Here is a 21080-nt window from a genome sequence, read left to right as displayed (position 1 = left end):
TTTCTATCAAAATGTAGGTTACTTGCATAATGCCACACGTTTACCCTAAATTAAGCTCCTGCAGGGTCTTTCCAGTGTACTGTTTTCATGGGAACAAGTTTGGAATAAAACTCACCAGCTGAGAGTAGAATAGCTGCCACGACAGTGCGGAATTTAATTACATTAACTGCATCACTACACCTTTTTATGAAATTTCAGCATGGGTGAATAATGCATTTTCCTCCCTTGACTTCGTGATCTGTTAGCCCTTTTTTTGGCATGTAGCGTTGGCGAGAATGTCCTCACTTTATAAGTGCTGGCAAGAGTGGTCAAGCGGTGTAGCAGATGGCTTGGTCCATATGCAGTTAGCCCTTTGGCCAGGTAGACTAATGAATCCTTTTGGGAGTTAATCACACTGTCTGGCATGGGACCCTCTGTGGGCACAGAACCCACTCTGTTCCCACAGCTGCCCTGAAATATTCTGGAGCTTTTACTATTCCCTGCAACATATGTTTGAAGTTATGGGGATGAAATTAAGAAGGAAATCTAAAGCATTTAAAATATCCCTTCCTACTACCTTATGTATCCTTTGGTAACGGAGCCTTTTGGATCAGCTCTTGACTTAAGCCATGGTCCCTTTTTGGAGCTTATTTTTATATCTTCAAACTGCACAATATATAAGGATTTATTTCCTTATTTCTTAAGGTGTATATATAGAATAAATCCTACATCAGTTTATGTGTAACTCAAGTTTTGTCACCATCAGTGGAACAGTGACAGTGGAATAAAACAAGTTTAAGGCAATGTACGCTCATTAAAAAGTAGTTGTGACAACATTTTGTCAAAGCGCACTGAAATCAAAAGTGTCAAATGATGTTCTGAATGGTGACACTCAAAGTCGGATTGAGAAGCTGCGCGTCATGAGGGGAGGAGAAATTATTTCTTCTGAATGTGGGGAGTATGCTGCAGAATTTTCAAGCTGTCCCTCAAAGATATTCATGGTTCTCATTGTGTTAAAGTGAAAGGTGAGAGAATTAAAAAGAGAGCTATATAAATAAAGAGTTGAAGAATTATTGTCTGCAATATGCCGTCATCCTTCTGCTTCTTTATGGCAGTGCTTAAATAAACCATGCACATCGGTATGTGTACAGTATGAAGTGACCACGATAGGATGTTTCTCGACTTTAAGAAAAATAAATTGAGCTGAGGTTTAACACTGTGAAATACTGCAGCAGTGTGACGAGAGATATACATTCATGTTTTTTTGCCCCCTTTGTGTTTTGTTTAGATTATTTGATCTGCCGTGTTGAAGACGGAGCCTCAGGACATGTTTAACTCCAGCTTTGAGTTATTATCCCCATCTTCTCCTTTGAAGCCTTATCATGAGTTGGCAAAGTGACCGGGACTAATCACAGTTCAGCTCGGCGCTCTGTGACTATTGAGGTCTCGCACCTTATAGCACATCAACACAATATACAGAGCCTGCTGCAGCTGTTAGCAGATGACCAGGCACAACGATTATTGACCAAACAAATGTAAGGGGTTGTATGTTGATGTGCCCAGCTGTCTAATATCCATTTAACTACAAGAATTATATGTGCATTCTCTTTTAATTGCTTCCTCGCTTGCTCTCTGTCTTTCTATGATAGAAGTAGGAAACCATCGAAGCATTATCTGAAAGTCTGGTGAACAAGCCAGCATGCCATTCAGTCCTTCTAACCCCTGCTCCTTTCAAAACTTAGTTCTGCATTTCTTCTTTGGCAAACAGTTTCAAGAAGTTTGCTTTCAGCACTTTTCTGAACTCTTGATTCTCCTTCACCTTACCAGACAAACTCTTTCTAAAACTTTCTCTTCGTATTATTGTATGAAGCTCTTTCTCATAGTCTCTCTGTTAGTATTAAGCTGGAATAAGAATCACGAACTCTTAGAAGATTTATTTTACTTGTGAGCTTACCCAAACAGTTTTAATGTTCTACAAAAAGTTTTTGTAAAGATTTCAAAAACTTCAACTTCGACTTTAAACATTGAATTTAGAATTTCACTCACTATTTGTTCATAGATCTAAACTGACCTTTACTTTCCATACAGGAGTATAACGTGATAACACACAGGCATGAAGTATAGGAATTTATTATTTGAGGTTTCTTTTAAATACATCCATGTGTGAAAACATGCAGTGCCTGAGGTGAGAAGGCCATTCTTAACCTTTCAGGTCCCTCATTGTTACAGATTTCAGCCATGGTGCACGAAGCCTAAGGCTTTACCAATGCAGTGTTTCTGTTAAGGTTATGACCGGTTAAGGTTTGAGGGAGCGGTTGTAGTAGCTTGGAATATAAAATCCTAGCAAAGGTGAAAGCAGTGGGTCGAAGGTTTTGTTGCGATTGCAAGGCAACAGTTGCAAACTGTTAAACTCATGATTTATTGAGATTATGTGTCCACTTTGCATCTTTTCTTACCAACAGTATCAAATAAATGGCTCCAATTTAAAATGTGTTTTTTTTTAACTGGAGAGATATATAGCTCCTTGATCAGAGACTTTGGAATATAGATGTCAAAATCCTTAACATCAGCCTTATTGAGGTGGCTACTTAAGTGGCTGTGTAGTTTTTCTCTCTGATTTGTTGTATTGTGATTTTGTTGTGGTAAATGTTCCCATTGTCCTGTTAATTTCAAGTCCAGACACCAGCTGATTACACAAGCAGTACAACAGCAAGAAGAAAACCTCAGCATCAGAATGTCCTTTTGGTGCAGTGGCCCTCACTTATCAATCTGGTGTAGAAACCAGCGCAGATTTGGGTGTAGAAATCATCGTATGACAGGGTCCACGTGGGACCTATGAAACGTGCGTATCTGGCTGATCACAGCGTACGCATGACCGGGTGTTGATAAGTGTGGTGGCTGGAAACGATCGTCATTTAAATACCACGCCCCTATATATTCACGGCTCAGCTGTCCTCGCCCCCAGAGTTTACGGCATGGAGATACATAATACGGCAAGGAAGATAAACGATATATGACATGAGTGACACAGACAGATTCGCTGCACTCCAAGTCCACACTGAGTTGAAAACGTGCGTACACGAACTGAGACCTGGCGTGGGATTTGAGCGTACCCTCCGCTCACCTCCAAATTGATAAGTGCCGAACTTCGCGTGGAAATGACCGTACATCCATTTTTCTGCCGTATGTACGTTTGATAAGTGAGGGTCCAGTGTGAGGGACTTCTAAAATCTTCTCTGTTGAAAGTCACCGGGGCATCACTTCAAAAGTTGAGCTTTAACATCACAGGGCTGGCTGCATAGCAAACTGTGGGCTCTGCTGCCAATTTTAATGAACTGTTTTTAGAAAGGAAGGATAAGAAATGTGCCTACCCGTTAGACATGATTGCAACGCCTGCTTGCATATGAAACCTCAAACAAGTGGAGTACATGCTTCTTTAATATCAAGGGAGATATGAAGCCAAAGGGAACTGAGGCCAAATACAAGGCAGGCGCGGAATAAAGTACATGATGTTAGTTCTTCTTTAATCTCTGCGTGATCACACCTCCAGGTCCATCCACTTCTTCCTTATGACCTACATACTGCTGACTTTGTTATTTAGCAGATCAGAGCGTCTGCTTGGTTAAACACACGTGTCACACATAATAATGTGAAAAGTTACATTTTTAATGATCCTGAGAACGCTGAGTGTCAAACAGGCGTCGTCTGTCCCCCATCTTTCCTCCAGCCGTTCCCTGGCTCAGAGGCGAGCGAGCACTGAGCATTCTCTGAAACCGTAGTAAGCAATTTCCCTCTAATTACAACGCTACACTTCAATCACGAAGATAGTGATCCAAAGTAGCCCCCAACACATCTGCGCATAAAAGACGCAGCACAAAACAACCAATGTGTGATTACATATGTACGGGGAACAATATTTCTTATGCCTCGGTTCCCTTTTGATTAGGAAACATTTGAGCTAATGCCAGAGTGTTTCACTGTAAAATCCCCACAGAAGATTAGCATTTGTCCTTAATTATCTTGCCTTGTGTAATTACATACATTTAAATCTCTGATCAGCTCCTCTGAAAAGAATCTGCAGCAGCGCCTTCTGACATCTGCGCCCGAGGCAGCTGCAAGGACGAGAGTGCTGCTTTAGCAATCTGGACCGGGTTAAACAGGAGAGTGAGGGCCTTTGTCCACACTGCTTTTATAGTGATCGCATCTTTATTCGCTCGTAAGTCATAGATAAAGCTGTGAGTAAATAATCTATTATGTATGTGCGTTCGCTGGCCTGTCTTCTTGGTGTGTGCTGATTCATGAATTTGTGAGCAGGTTCGCAGCATAATGAATCATGAATGTGGGTGGATGTGTCAGACTCTTAATGCTTAAGATACAGTCGTGTTGTTTTACAGCTAAATGAGTGCAGGCTTCTCCGCACATAAGATCCCGACGTGACACCGTGTAGCGTCTTTAGTATATTAGCGCCGCTGTCACTGTTGTCACCGCAGGCTTACATATGGTTCGTGCCTCTCTGCTGCACGGGCAGTAAAACAAACTCACGCTCGTCCTGTCATCACTTTGTCTGCTGTTGTGTCAAAAAATATATATACGCGTGTAGACAGCCCACCATTAACTAGGCACGTTAAAAAGAGGTGCAAAAGTCTCAGAAGCAGCACACAGTTTGGTTGCAGCTCTGATTTTGGCACAACATTTTAACAGATGCTATGGACATGGTCTGGGATTGTTCCCAACTTCCTGATTGGCCCTCTTTACCTGCAGCCATCGGTTTAGCAACAAACACAATGAGGCCATTACTGAGGCTTATGTTTATCACAGAATACAATAACAGAGATGCTTTATCAGTTCATAAAAGCACATATAAACAGAGTGTAGGGTTTTTGCCTTCATGTAAGGTTATAGTATTTTCAGACTTCCAGACCAGGACACTCAATTTTACAGCAAACCCACATGAACCGATCCACAGTGACCTGCTATGATCACATAAGCTAGAAGGGAAAGGTGCCCCTCCTGAGCAGCTTGTTTTAGCTGGTTATGATTGGTGTTTGCCCTCACTGAAGTAGATCACAACAGCGCTACTTCCAGCCTGTACCCTCTGTTTGAGTTTGCTCACAAACATGGCTTTGTTTGTGGGTGTTTCCACCGTGGGCGGACACTTGCAGAGTGTACAAAATGCAGCATATTCACTGCCTGGTACTTTTAGAAGGAAGCTGTAAAAGTCACCTGGAGCTCTTTGGGAAACGCTGACTTCTTGACACATATACAGACAAATCAGTATTAAACTTTGACTCGTGCAGTAGTGATGTTTTTCGATTGGTTGAAACAGCAACAGCTTAGCAACAACATTGATTGACATAATAGAGACACATCTGTGTTGCAAGCGTGTTGGATTGTTTTGGTTGGAAACAAGACGGGGACTGTTCACAACCAGGACATATTAGTGTTCTATAGATATTTGTGGGGACTTGGGACACGGAGCTTGAATACGCGACGGTCCCGGTTGAATCAGGACGTAGATCGACCTATCTTTACAGCAAATGAAAGTGCAGCGAGTACAGGAAATGTTTCTTATGTCATAGTTGTGGAATGGAAACAGCATTCCCCCACAATGAGCCCATCCACTGTATACTGTATAAAGCTTTAAAATATAAAGTCTTTGTATAAAGGTTGGTACCAATTTGGGCGTGTTGAATAGTCTAATGTAAAAAGGGCGACTGATTCCTTTATTTCATATTGAATGTACACTGCTTTCTTGTTTAAAAGATCTTGATTCATTTTAATCATCATTGAACTTATTTGTTGGATTCTCCTTAAAAAAAGCTGTAACATTAGGCTTTCACCCATACACACATGCCTAGCGTTCGATGTTTCAATTCTTTATTGGCACTGTTGGTGTTGAGTCTACCAAGTCTAACTCAGCCTGACGGAGACTGTGCTCAACTGTGATCCTGAAAGCGTGCAGCATATTGACAGCTTGGTTTCGAATTCCATCTTGGGTGCAAAGCAACCATCTAGAACAGGACAGATATGGTCTGGTAAGCCAAAATCCCATCTAGATTTAGGAGCGATTATTTTCTAAGTTCACTAAGATAGATGTTTGAGTTTGTCTTGTTTTTATAGAGGGGGGCGGGAAAGAATTCAGGATGTATGAAGCCAGCAGAACAATGAGCAGAAAAGTTTTATGCGCAAAATATGTTTTAAATAGTTTTGTTCTGTATTACTCTGACTTATTTTCTATTTCTATGTTCTGCTGCTCTACTGGTGTCTTTCTTATGGAAAGCAGCCAGAGAAGAAGACAGACGGAGAAAGAATAACATGAGACACAAACAGCCGTCACAACATCATAAACATGCAGCGCACACTCCTGCCTGGCACTCTCAAAGTCCTTCTTTTTTTTTTCCTGTTGGTTTTATGTAACCGCAGCATCACCGTTTTCAAAGTGGAGAAAGTAGCAGGATGTGTCAAATAATGTGTTTATACAAAAACAAGTCTGAGAGATGAAAAGAGTGGTGCACAACCTGTGAAAGCTTAAAGCACCAGGGTTTCCTTTCAGCTGTCATTTGCACTTAAGTAAAGTTCTGCTTTTTTATTGATTTTTCCCCCCAGTTTTCCACAGCGGCAATCTGACTACTTTGAAAATTTAACTCAATTTACTGCATCAGCTGAGTCTTCGTACTGGAATGGACTTCCTTCAGAGATGCAGGCCTTCTGGGAGAAAAAGTTTTATTTTTACTGATTTGATTCACAAAAAAAAACTCTGTTGTCCATGTGCATCATCTTCAAGCTTGTTTTTTCATTGTCAGAAAAAAATGGATCTAAATAGATGTTTTCTTTGACATTTGCAAACTAGCTGATGCATGCCAGATCTAGTTGGCCTTAACATCCTCCAAAAGTAATATACCATGTTTCACTACACTGACAACTCAATAATACCTTGTTTCAAGAGCTCAATGACAGCAGAGCTGACACAACACAAAGTGACATGAAGTTAATAAAATATAACCACTATACTGCGCCATACAATGCACGATATTGTTTTCTCTGCGGGCATGATGTGCTACATTAAACGCATCTTGGCATGAGGATTATCACACAGCTTTGCATCTCCTCACAGTATAAATAAAGTGTGACAGCTGAGGAATGATGTTGCATTGCTAACAGATTACAGCACTGTCATTTATCAGAGAAACAAGAGAATGTGATAGAATCATCTTGGTTTTTTTTTTTTTTCTCACAGAGTTTGGTCTCTGTGTCCAGGAGGCCTGCAGCATTTCTCTGGAGACAATGGGGTTTGTGTTGAACTGTTGATGGTGCACCTCATTACTGTAGCTGGGTGCCTCTCTAAGGACTGATTAAGGATTAAGCACATTTGAGAGTGCCAGCACGTATACATACTGCATCCTCGTTTCATTATCCGTGCAAGGCCCCTCTTTAAGTTACTGTATATGCATACTGAACACCAGTGTGCCTGCCTGTGTATACGCTCTGCAAAGTATGATCCTTTAAAAAAAGTCCCACAGTCTGAGTCTATTCTGCATAAATCCACCACCGGTGCAGCGGCAGGCATTTCATCTCTCTCTCTCTCTTTAAAGTTAACTGGTAGGACTGGGAGAAAGAGACGCACACCCCCTACCTTTTATGTGACTGCTGGACAGAGGTTATTTTTTTTAAAGCCTAGGATAATGATGTCTGATTGTGCCAGACTAACAGCAGGAGGGAGAACTGATAAAGAAAGTTTGCATGAAAATATGATAACTTGTTATATTTCTGTATCGGTAAGGAGGTGAAGACGTGTAACAATTTTACAAAGAAGTTACACAATACTTTATTTATTTTTTCGCTTGTTTTCTTCCAGTTGCTGCCCAAGACGACAAAACAGTTGAAAGAACACATAATGGCCAGTGTTCCTTAAATGCTTTCACAAAAACCACAGCCTCAATCTTTAGTTTGTTCATTGATCTCTTCTTTTTCCATTTTCATGATGCCCAAAAGGTCTTCTCTCAAGCTCCTGTATCTGACTTTTGTGCTCACAAGTAAAACTTCACACCAATGTGCAAAGGAATGGAAAACAAGTGAGACACTGATTAAAGGGTTTTTATCATCTTGGTAAAAGTAAAACATTTTTATGTTGGTTTGTACATGTAGAACATTGGAGCGTTAGAGTTCTCTTTGATGGGAGATAGACCGTTTTCATTTTCTATCTGTCAGGCAGTGGTTAAGATTCAGTTTGTGTTTCAGTTTTTGTTTCATTTAGTTATGCACTAGTTTACTTTCCAATCATTAAATCTGAAATCTGCCAATTTTGTGCTGCCGCTCTGAGCTCTCAAGTTGAAAATCTTTCAACCTTTCATAAAGGCGCTGTTGACGTTCCTAATGTATGATATTACCAATAATTCTTGCCTCCTATGGATTGTGTCTTGTACCCATTAAGTCCAGTGTATCATAATCAGCACCAGGAGCTGTTCATGCTAGATTTAGTAGGAGATAACGTGTTAGTGGTGTGTACATCTTTCTTCATTTGGGAGCAGTTTAACATTTAAATTAGCCCTATTTATTGGGATTTCTATATACCATTTAAATGGTAACTGGACTTGAGCTTGTATATCGCTTTTCTAGTCTTCTGTCTACTCAAAGTGCTTTTACACTGCACGTCACACTACCCATTCACACACTGATGGTATGTAAAGTGACCATCAGAAGTAATTAATCCTATTCATACACATTCATACACTGCAGATGAAGCAGCGGGAGAAACTTGAGGTTCAGTGTCTTGCCCAAGGACACATTGAACATGTCAATGCAGGAGCTGGGGATCGAACCCCCGACTTTTTCGTTGAGAGACGACGACTCTACCAACTGAGCAACAGCCGCCCCTAACAACGTGTTTTACAACATGATCTGCAGAAGATTCTAAAAAAAATACATAAATTTTGAAAAAAAAAAATATATATATTTGATGTAGTTCTTAGTAGAAGCAACTTTTTGCTCACTGGGGAATGTTTTTATTATAAGCATACTGGTCTGTCTCAGTTGAGGTTCTTTATCACAGTCTTCTTTCCAGATTCAGTGAAGCTTGGTGTGGTTTTGGAGATACCTACAGTATATTGTTTCTGAGGTTGCTCAGCTGCAAATCAGATGACCTGTTTAATTCAAATCTTTAAGATGAGTTACTCATGAACTTATTCCTCTTGTTCAAAATTCCTTCTTGGGGATGTCTCGACTGAAGGTCTTCAGCTCTGTAATTGTGCTTGCTTCAGGAGTGTGTGTGTGTTTGCTTCAGGAGTGTGTGTGTGTGTGTGTGTGTGTGTGTGTGTGTGTGTGTGTGTGTGTGTGTGTGTGTGTGTGTGTGTGTGTGTGTGTGTGTCTGTGTGTGTCCCTGACTGGTATCTCTCTCCAATCTCACATGCCTCAAAGTCCCTGATAGAAAAAAAGCCCACCGGTGACGCTGGCTTCAGAGATTGTGTTAAATGCACGATGGGTCCAGCCTGCTTTCAGTCAGATAGTTAAAACTGTTTAGCTGAGTTTTTTTTCATCTCATCAGAATTCACAAGAGTTTTTCCTCGTTCCTTTATGTGGTTCATGTACTTTTACACTCCTCCCCACTCAGGGAATAATCCACAGATGTTTCCCCATCTTTTTTAATGAGAAGGTTTTTGGGGATGTGTGAGGTAATTCACTGATTGTTGTCTTTCCAAAGGGATTGTAGCCATAGAAGTATAATTCTACTTTTTCTCCACTTGATAAATAATGACTACTGTACTTTGGTGAACTCTCCAAATTTAACAAATTATTTAACACTCTCCCTGAGATCCAAAACTTCTGTTTGTGAATCGTGCAGAGACTTCTTTGCTCATCTTTAAACTCTGATATGCACACTGTGTCCATGAACGAACGGATGTGTAATAATTCTGCCAGGCTGTGAATTGATTTAAATCAGCTCTTGTGCAGGCAGTCAGCTTGGAGAGACTTCTCAAAGGCTTTTTTTTTTAAAGAAACACGTAACTGACCCTGGATGAATCGCAACTCTGAACAAGCAAAGACTCATCTACAGAAACATTTGTATTTTCCTTTTTTTAATTGAATATTATACTTACACATCATATCATGTACAAAAACTCCAGAGTCCAAGGCTCTGGATCATCACATTATCCATGAAACACATTCCTGTTTCTTAGTTTCTCAAGGAGAGAATTCATCTTATTAACTAGTACTTCACAACTCATGCCCTTGTCCTTCCTGTTGGTTTTATTTACCGAGGATCCACATCTCTACCACCAACCTTTCTGCCACTTCCACTGTACAGTGGACACGTGTTTGCTGTTCACAAAGCATTGAAAAAAGTAACGTCCAGTTCTGGAAGGGGGATATTCCATCGCAATGAGAGCCATAAAATGTGAACTTCTTTCCTTGTGAGGGAATAAAAACAGGACCTGTTTGATTAAGACTGGACCCACTTGGCTAGTCATTCTAAAAATATGTTGTTTCTGTTGATTTTATTTTATCATTGTGTCACAGCTGAAGTCTCAAACTAAATAATATATCATTATTCATACAATATAAAAAAAAACTCAAACTGAATTAACTCCTTAACTTGGGGTCAAGTAATGGTAAATGTTAAATGATCTTGAGCCTGTTTAGCACTTTTCTAGTCTTCTGTCTACTCAAAGCTCTTTTACACTGCAGGTCACACCTACCCATTCACACACTGAAAGCAGAGGTTGCTTTGTAAAGTGACTATCAGAAGTAACTAATCCCATTCATACACATTCACACTCTGCCGACGAAGCAGCAGGAGAAACTTGGGGTTAAGTCTCTTCCCCAAGTACACATAGTGCATGTTGCATCAGGAGCTAGGGATCGAACCCCTGATCTTCCGGAAAGAGAGACGACCGACTTTACCAACTGAGCCACAGCTGCCTTATGAGTAAGGGATGCTCTGGAGTACATCAGTTCAAATGTGGGAATTGTAAATGCTTCTGCATGAAGTTATAGCAATCAATGTTTTTATGTCTCAAATGAAAGTTAAATTTTATATTTTTATTTTTTTATTGTTAATTTAGTTTGATCTGTTTTGATCTGATCCACAGTAAGCAGTTTATAAATGTATTATTCTCCAGCCCTCATAAAGACCTCTGTGCTCTCCCTGCAAAGTATCAAACATTAAAAGGACACCGTCAGGGAGCAGCTGGTGAAAATAGAGCCACATATCACTATCAGAAGTTTGTATAGACCAAAGGGAGAGTGGAAATTGTAATTTAGTTCATGAAATGGTCAAACTAAAACTCCACATGGACGATAATTGCTGCGTGAATAAGCTGTTTTTTAGAAATATTTCTGCTAATGAATTGATGATATATAAATGATTTGTTGAATGATTTGCAGTCCAATAACTCATAATGTCCATTTACCCGTGGCAGATGTCTATGCTTTGGTTCGGTCTTTACACACTGACTCTCTGTTTCTACACGCGCTGCTTCTAGTTGATGTGTGTATCACTGATGTACATGAGCTCAGTTGCTGTTATTGCAGTGCTCTGGACTGTGACATACAGAAAAATTCTCTATGAGCTGTATGCACTGCCTTATCAAAGTTACTCTCTGTTTCACAGGATAGCAGGTTACGACAAATATTATCCTTCCCCATTTGTTACGCTCTGTTCCTCTTTGATAGCCTCAGTGATGAGAGTTCCAAAATCACAGGAGAGTTTTGATCAAAGACTCAGCTCTTGCCTTTTGAAAAAAAACGAATTCCTGTGGCAGTGATGTGTGTAAAAACGGCTCTCTCTGTCTCTGTCTCCCTCAGGTGAGCACCTGCGTGTCTGTCCTCAGGGATACACCTGCTGCACATCTGAGATGGAGGACAATCTCCACCAGCAGAGCAAACAGGAGTTTGAGATCTTGGTGGAGGAGAGCAGCAGGAATATGAGGACAACGTTTGTCTCCAGGCATAAAAAGTTTGACGGTAAGCCACATCGGTTTGTTTTATATCGAGGTTTTGTGCAGAAAAAGAGTTACATATACTTTCATCCCACAGTTCCTACTTCTTCAAACAGAGCCTACTCGTAAGATCAGACTTCTGATAACTATGTTTTAAACAAATTGACTTAAATAGAGCTTATCTAGTTTTCAAACCACTTAAGGCTCTTTACACAACCTGCCATTCAACCTATCCACACGTACATTTATACACTGATGTTGGAGACTTATAAGGTTCTGATCAAAGACAAACAATCAAGCCCCTTTTACACATTCATTGCACTCCTAAAAAAGGTTTGTACGTAACCCAGGGGGGCTGCTTATAAGAATACAAATCTCCAAATCCATTGATCTTGACTTGAAAACGAGAACAAAGTCCAATAGAGCTTTCACCCTTGCAGAAAACTCAGGATATTGTATGTGTGAACGCAAAACAGTCAAATTTTGTGTTCGGATTTCATTCCGAGTTTCTCCTGCCAGACCCCTAGCATTTTCTCCGCAGCATATCTGAGTGAGCTGATGTGAGACTGCAGCAGGATATTCTCCGGAGAATTCACCTCAAGCCAATGAGAAGGGGGGAGTGACGTTTCTATACTGAGACTGCTGCATGGTGCATAGAGTGTATGCACTCGACCACTACAATCCCTGTGCACGTAATTAAACGGCTGCATTATGTTTTCTGTTCTCCAGTATGTTGTTCACCGCTCTTTTGTTGATAGTGTGATTCAGTTAAACTACAAGTAGCATTGATATAAAGGCAAATGTTCCAGTTATAGCGTCACATAGCGGACGCTGTTGCTTCGTCCGCTGCAGCCGCATCTTTTATTTTTTTTAACGTCACATCTCACCTCAGGAGACCCCCCTCCTGTCTGACAGGGATATTCTCCCGCTGTGAGGTGAATATGTTAACAACCAGATCAGGAGAAACTCTGGAACAGTCCTCCTGAAATTATCTAGAGATTTACAGGAGTGCATACTGTATGTGAAAACAGCTCCAGTGATGTCCGAGTGAGCTAAGGTGTGAACACAGCAGGTCTGTCCGGACCATTCAAGACTAATTATTTACTGCTCAGCTCAGTTTCTCTTATAATGTTTGATACTACTGCGTTTTTATTGTTTGTAAGTCCTCATACGTGTTGTTGTACTGTTGAACCAGAAGCAGACAGCATTACGGAAGATACTTCCTCCTTCTCCTGCACACTCTCTACCCACGCGCCCCATCTCTACCTTAACCAAATACACTATTCAAAGATGAAGCAGCACATCAGATACAGACACCCCCCGCTGTGTGGGGGAAATCAAAATGTTATTTCCTGTATACGTTAATTGAGACCTTGATATACAGACTGGGTGAGCCAGGGATCACTACATACATCCTTCTAATTTGTGGACAATTTGCTCAGACTTGCAGATAAGGGGGACATATTCTTTTTGAAGATATAATTTGACCAAAATCAATTGTTTTAGGTTACTTTACATTCATTTTGCCTACTTACAAGCTACCATACAAGACCCAGACACATGTTTTTCTAACTAGCTATCATTTCTTCATGCTCACAAACATGTGCTTGATTGACTGACAGAGCCTTCTGTATGTACTAACATACAGAAGAAACAAAACAGCACTATTTCTGCTTTGTAGTGAAAAATGTTTGAAAGTATTGAATGCGTTCATGTCTGTGAAGTCAGTGCACTGCAACACTTGAAGGCCTCCACATAGTGCGCAGTATAAGCTAACGGTGCTTGTTCTATCAGTCAGTGAATATCAGAGTCTTTTGGTTTCTTTCCTTCTAAAACATGTTCTCTGATTCAACATTCCTTTTTATCTGAAGCAAATGCTGTCAAGTGCAATCATCTTCAGTGAAAAGCATCAAGATGTCTGCTTTTGATCAAAAAAAAATGTTCCCCTTGACAGAAAAACTCAAGATTTGTCACAGTTGCTTTTCTAGAAAAAGATCATTGAAAAGCAGCATTGACCCCACGCAACTGAAAAATCTATGAGTCTTTCCTTTCAGACGTATGTATTCAATATGAGAAAAAGGCACTCGTGTTTAATGAGGACATTTTTTTTGTGGTCCTTGGCAAACCAAAGCTGTCCTAAAATCTTTTTCCTCTTTATGTGGACCAAAGCATGATACAAACTGAAAACACTGCGTCGGCAGCAGAAAAAGAAAGACCTCAGATAAGAGAGATGGACGTTTTTAATGGCCAAAACCATCAAGAATAGATATTTTTCTTTTTTATGTGTCACTGCTGAGTGTTGACTGATCCATCTGTGAGGTTGGCAGTCAACGGAGGACTTTACCTGCATGTTCCTTGAACTACATTTGATAAGGAATATTCTAATTTTATTATTTTAACAGGCACAATTAGTTCTCAGAATAATTTTAAACGCTCGCTTAAAAACAGATCATTTAAAAGGCAGCACTAACCCAGCATAACATCTGCATGTACTTGAATGTGCAAATGAACAAAATCACACAGCATTTTATTTCTCTTTTAAACCATCCATATGTTACACTTTGAATATCATTCTAATAATATCATTCTCAACATTTACTTGTAAAGCTCCAATTCATAGCATTAATCCAACATGAGCACAGCACTTAGCAATGTTTATGAAAGTAACAGTAGCAAGGAAAAACTACCTTTAAGAGGTAGAAAACTCAAACTGAACCAGACTCATGTTATGAACAAGAATGCAATAATATTCTAGGTGTTCAAACAGATATATAGAGAGGGACCGACATGAGCTCAGTGTGCCAGGTACCCTGACAGTCTCACTGCTAATTTCCATATATAGTCTGTGCGCTCTGCGTTCCATTAGCGCTATGGTTTTGCTCCTTCTGACTCTGCGTGCCCTGCCCAACTGAGTTCGTTTCTGGAATGTGAGTACAGCCATGAGCTGCTGTACACACATCACAGTAGAACTTATTGATCATGCAGGAATTAGATCGTTTGGTGCCAATTTTGATGTAATATTGATAGTGATGGAATGTACGCCCGTGAGTCCTTATAATGACTTTTATTTTGAAATCTACCAGATGCTCTGTGCTTTTCCTTGTCTGGCTTCCTGTCTGCCGTGATCTGTTCTGTCGAGCTTGAAACATGCTTGCAGTTGCAGCGAGCGCTGTTGAAAATAGACTTGCAGTGTATTTGAAACGGAGCAGAGCGTAGTAGCGCTGCTGGCACGCGATGGAGACTTACCGCAACATTGGCTGTGGAAACAGGAGCATTGACTGGAGTGGCAGAGAACGGTTTTGTAGTGTGCAACGTACACAGAGTATGTGGAAATTGGCTGGTCCAAGCCTGAGCCAGCCTGAACAATAAGCTTTGCCAAAAAGGAACGTTTTAAGTCTCCTCCTTTAAGTCAAGACGGTGTCTGCCTCCTGGACCATGTCTTGTATTATTAGTATTAAAAGACTATGGCCAAGAAACCTCATCTAGACATCCCTTTAAAGTTAGTGTCATGAGTATCTCTTTGAATTATTGGAGATGATTTACCTTTGTTTGACCTTTCACTTGTGATTGTTTCATACAGTCTGTCTTCTTATTACTTTTCTATTTCCTTAGCTTACCCAATGCTGTCCTCATTTCTGCCACTCAATAGATGATGAAAAGACTGTAGTCTTTTCTGTCGTCAAAATAAGTGCGTTTTAAACTTATCCTCTTTTTCCTCTCACTTTGAAAACTTCTCTTCAAAATACTTTTTCACAGAAGAGTGTCATTAATGATACGTGCTCTTGAGAACTTGAGATACTTCTTTATAAAAAAAAAAAAAAGCAAAGAAGCCCAAGCATACTATCTTTTGAAATTCTGAAAGAATGTGTGGGAGTTTTGTTTTTGAGTGCTTGTTCCAACAGATAATCCTCAAGTTTTAAAAATCATCTTTGGGTATATTTTCTCTCTCACTTGAACTCAGCAGGAGTGATCACTGAGAAAGAAAAAAAAAAGTTTCATTTGCATCATGCACAAGGAAACAGTTTGCAGCAAAACACAAATATGATCATATGGAGAGATGCATTGATCTGAAAAAAGTGGAGCATAGTAAGTAGCTTTCTGTGACGATTAAATATCTGGATTTGAGGGGATATCACTCACTACAGTTAGGAGGTTTCAGAAGGGAACAACTTTCCTCACAGGACAGAAAGTTCTTAATCAATTTAAAGGATGGAGTCATGGTGGCAATAATTCATATGTGGTAAATGAAACTGTTTGATCAATACACCATATCCAATCATTGGTTTTGGAGAAAAAGATTAAGGTTTTGATTGGAAGCTGGAAATATTCAAGAGAACTGAATTGATCTAAGGTATCTGACATGACTAGAGATGGGGGGAAAAATCGATTTATGTAAACAAAAAAATGTATGATTTTAAATCAATACATAATTTCCAAAAATCGTTTTTGTTTGTTTTTGGGCTAATCAGTCACTACCTGCTAAATGCTTAGGCTAGCTCTTTAACTAAGCAGAATGCCAAATAGAGCAACAAGAAATTCAGCCAGTCTCACAGATGACTGGAGTATATCCTGCAGTGTACTTATTTAAAAATAGACTTTGAATCCATGGATCAATGAATCCAGAATCTTTTTGAATAGAAAATCGATTCTGAATCGAATCGTGACCCCAAGAATCAAAATCCAATCCAATCGAAATGTGAGACACCCAAATATTTCCAGCCCTAGACATGACTTCCTTTTTTAAAATATCTCAATTTTTTAATTTTGGTTTCACACCTGACACATGTTCAGGTCCTCTAAAGACAGCCTTGTGTTTGTTTAACCCTTTCTTGCTCTTTATATTGAATGATCATGTAATAATTAGGAGTTGCAGCTTTAATGTAAATGTTAACTGTTCCAACTCATCGATGGATGCTACACTAAGAGTTAGATTAGGGCCCAGCTCTATCACATCTTTGCTCCCAATAAGTGACAACATCAATCATTATAAAGTGTTACTCTTTTAAAAATGTGTGGAATTCATGATTTTATATTAAAAACACAACATTAAAATACTCATTAAAATCCACAAATGACACAGCTACAGTTCTGAGAGATGAACTTTACAAGAGTAGAAGAAAGCACCAATACAGTACTTCCAGCGTTAAAAAAGGGCCAGCTGTATAAAACTTTTTAATTGGTAGCCACAGGTTATGCAATCATTGGCAGATTGTTTGAACTGTGCAGTAAAAGACTTGCAAATCTTGAGTGCATTACTGCATTAATATCCCCATTTTAAAGCTGTCGCTGTAGAACACTGCCCATATATCTGTACAGTTTTACAGCACCACTGGTGACACAAATCACTTATGCAATTCATTCCTCTGCGCATGGCCGTATCGCCAGTCCACTCAACATCACATTCCTTTTCTTTGTGTTAGGCTCCCTCCACCTTGTGGGGTTTGATTCATCCCTCATCAATTTTACATGTCCTCATTTCTGTCCCTGGTTATTTATAGGGCCTATTATGAAAACCTTAACTTACTTTTTGATTACTGACTACTTTCCCTGGAGGCCTGTGGGTTCTGATGCATTATTGAGCAATCCTGAAGCCATAAATGACTGTTGCACACCAGAATTGAATCCCCCCCCCCACCCCCACCCCACCTAAATCTCTCAGAAAGCCTTATATTCTCCCAGAGAGACTCAAAGTCCGGGCATTTTCCAGTCCTATTGATGCACTGTATGGAGTAGGAAACTCACAACCAACTTTGCAGTACTGCAACTCTGCATTATTTTTTTTTATTTTTTTGGCTGAGTTGGGTTTCACTCCCAACAGGTTTGTTTTATTAATCGTGAGAGAGGAAGCTGAGAGACAGAGAGAGGGGCAGAGTGACACGGGGTTTGTGAAAGTGGCAGAGCGGGGGAAGAGAATTGCATCACATCTGTGAAGGATTAATTGCGGTGGATGAACCATGATAAAAGGTGATGCTCAGTCAAGTGATCTGAGATCGAAACCACTGTTCAGAGTGGTTTGTGGCCACAGGAGCTGTCAGTTCTATTTCATTTTTTATATCTCTTTGATTTGTGGTCTTGTACTGTAGGGAACATTTGTATAATTTCCCTACTCAACACCACATCGCAGTTATAGACACGCTATATCGGTATTTATTCAATTAAACACTACAAAAACAATGGTATGAATGGCTTTACATTTTTTTAAGCTACATGATTCCATGTCTTTAATGTAAGTACTCAATGAAAAAATACAACACGGGTTTAGTAAATTTTTAATTAATTTAGATATTTTCATGTAAACATTGTCATAAAATTCTACATATTGTACGTTTAAGTTGCTAAAATAGGTTTCACAATATACTTTTGCCATGCTTCATTTACCCAGATGACCTGCAGGAGTATGTGTTAAGGAAGCTCTTCAGCAGTCAAACAATATGTCGTGCCTTCGAGAAGCACAGTATGATCCTTTGGGAGGTTTTGAGGTTTATAGACGGGGATGGAGAGGATTTTGGCTTATTTGTATCTCCAGCATAACCAGTTCTATTTTTCACTTGTTTTTCTTGTGTGTAATGCTCATTAGGTTCACTTTTGTCGATGCTCTTCAGCCGAGACCTCGACCACAGATTAGCGTGTTTGGTTGGCTGACTGAAGTCTGGGATGAGCAGCAGCCTTGGTTGACTGAGTTCTTTGATCCTGCCCCAGTAGAGCTTCTCTGCTCAACGTTGAGAGCTGCAGTGCCTCTCATTCACTTCAGCGATCCCTCATTCACCGACTTAAACCAAGACTGACTCCAACACAACACCCTGTTCTCTCTAATCTGCACTCTCTGCAAATTCACAAGCTCCTACAGTGTAGTAGCCCGTGTGAGCCAGCAAACACACAAAGGGTAAAAACACGACTCCATTTACTGCTTTTGACACACTCATTCTTTGTCAGAAACATTTCTATGGCAAGGTGAAGTATCTTGAAATGAGACGTTTTGATTTGAAATATATCTAGATGAATGTTTTTTACTACAATACAAAACATATATTTATGCACATACTGTAAGAGCATTAGAAGAGACCTTAAGTATTGTACCCTTCCTTCTACTCATTAGGATGTGTCCTTTTGAACCAAATGGAAAAAGAGCGCTATGAGTCACCATCAACATTGCACAAAGAGTCAACTGAGGATAGGAAACAACATGTTGTTATGTACTACCCCTAACAATAATGATAAACTAATAGGCATTGATAACCATTTAAGCAAACATTCATCTCATAAATCAAAAGCTAGAAGAAAGTAGCATACCTGGGTCAATGTTGTTGTTTCTGTGATTTTGTTTGTAATTTTCATTTTCAGCTATTCAATGCTGATTAATGCTCATGGGGAGGCAACAATGGCATGTCTAAATGAGTGTTTGAAACATTAACATCAAGAAATAAATATTAAAGAAATAAATTAGAGCTCAAAAATTCAAGTTTTACAACTAAACGTTGGGTAGCTGTAGGACAAGAAAAGACGCATTGAAAGATGCATTCATATAGATGTCTCAATTATATTCATCATTCTTTAGATCTATAGATTAACTGTAGACTGTGCAGCAGATACTGAGGTCATATTATGTTGTATGGGCAAGTATGGAAGAAAGCTTCTTCCAAAATAATAAAACAGCTCTAATGGCCTTCAAGCAAACATTTTACCAAGTTTGACTCATACACATTGTCCGTTCTTTAAAGAATCTCCGTGTGCCCCTAATAAAGAACTTTGTCTATGCTTCAGAGGACAAAGAAACTTCGGTGTTTCCAAATACTCAGTGCACGCCACGTTTTATCAGCACTGTGCACTACGGCGGTCCATTTCCTGAGCGTTAAAACATCGCCCCTCTGCTCCGGTTTCAAATACGCACTAAGTTTATTTTCCACGGCGCCCGCTGCAATCACGCGTCAAGCTTAGCAGAGCAGATCATTCCAGACAGGAATAACACAGAGCACCCGTTCAATTTCAAAATAAAACACAGTCTACTGACTCATGATCATTTCATCACTTTATCAACATTACGTCAAAACAGGCACCAGACGAATAACAAATCGACCACAGACAGACAAAGCAACATGTTCTTTGCCCGTCATTCTCTTTATTCTAGTGTGATCTTGTAGCTCTCTTGTGATCTAGTGCGCATTGGATAGAGCAAAAATGTGCCACTGACTAAACGCAGTGCGTACGGACTATGTGGATATAAACAGAGCTGCAGGTTTTTCTTATAGGAATGTAACTTAAAGGTTCTATATGTAACTTTTTACATGTATAACTCTTTTTTTTTATCGCCCATTAATAAGCGAACGGTTAACTGATGTGAAAAAGTAGATGTTCATTGTCTATCTGTGTTGCCTGTATAAAATGTTTCCCCGGGTTGTATTTTCCGCGAAAGCTCCAGGAAGTGACATTTTATGCGCGTTCTCAACGTCCTCCTCACGGCCAACTTCCACCAGATGCGTGTCTGGTCCGTCTCCGGTCCGGCAGCGGAGGTGATAGGTTTTCATTTTATTCAATGTATGTGCTTCCACTGGCTCCGCTGCGTCTGAGCTCCGGCAGTCCGGTGCCCTCCGCAGCAGATACGTACTTTTCTATTTTTGCCGGATGACGGAGCCCGTCGCATCAATTTAGCACAGAAAAGAAAAAGCGGGACAGGAAGTCAGACACCGATACAACATTAAAACATCCGGTTCAAAATAAAACACTCCGTTTTAACGGTTCAGAAAAACGACTGTTTGTGTGTTTGTTTATGTGTTTATAAGGTTTATATAGCGTTTTATACCACATACATCGTATTATCTCGCACTGTCGCCAGTTAGTTCGTTTAATTACCGCGGGAATTCCTTTGCACTCCAGCTGACGGCCGTGCTCTCCGTGCTGCGGACGGAGAACGCAGCCGGTGGGTGTTGACGGACGAGGGTGCACGCAGCTGAAACGGACCGGAGCGACAAGCAATCTCTCTATCTGGTGGAAGTTCAGTGTCACTCCGCTTACAGAGATCAACAGTACAAACTTATCACACACTCCTGCTCTCAGCCAGTGCCTGCCGAGACTGAATACAGACACACAGACTCCTTCACGGACTTTCACATGTGTATGACCACTTACCTCCTCTGTAAACATCATGCCGGTAAATATCCAGTGTTTTAC

The 21080-nt window shown here is 40.1% G+C and overlaps 1 protein-coding gene across 2 annotated transcripts in view; it reads left to right on the top strand.

Moving 5' to 3' along the window:
- The window catches only part of gpc6a (glypican 6a), a 142109-nt gene that overhangs the window by 19221 nt on the left and 101808 nt on the right, over nucleotides 1–21080 (top strand). For both annotated transcript variants that reach the window (XM_061036039.1, XM_061036030.1), the window contains exon 2: nucleotides 11782–11940. In XM_061036039.1, coding sequence (XP_060892022.1) covers nucleotides 11782–11940 — 159 coding nt within the window. The remainder of the gene's footprint in view (nucleotides 1–11781; nucleotides 11941–21080) is intronic.

This window comes from Labrus mixtus, chromosome 1 (genome assembly GCF_963584025.1).
Source record: "Labrus mixtus chromosome 1, fLabMix1.1, whole genome shotgun sequence".
NCBI classification, from domain to species: Eukaryota; Metazoa; Chordata; class Actinopteri; order Labriformes; family Labridae; genus Labrus; species Labrus mixtus.
This window is presented reverse-complemented; position numbering and strand designations above follow the sequence as displayed.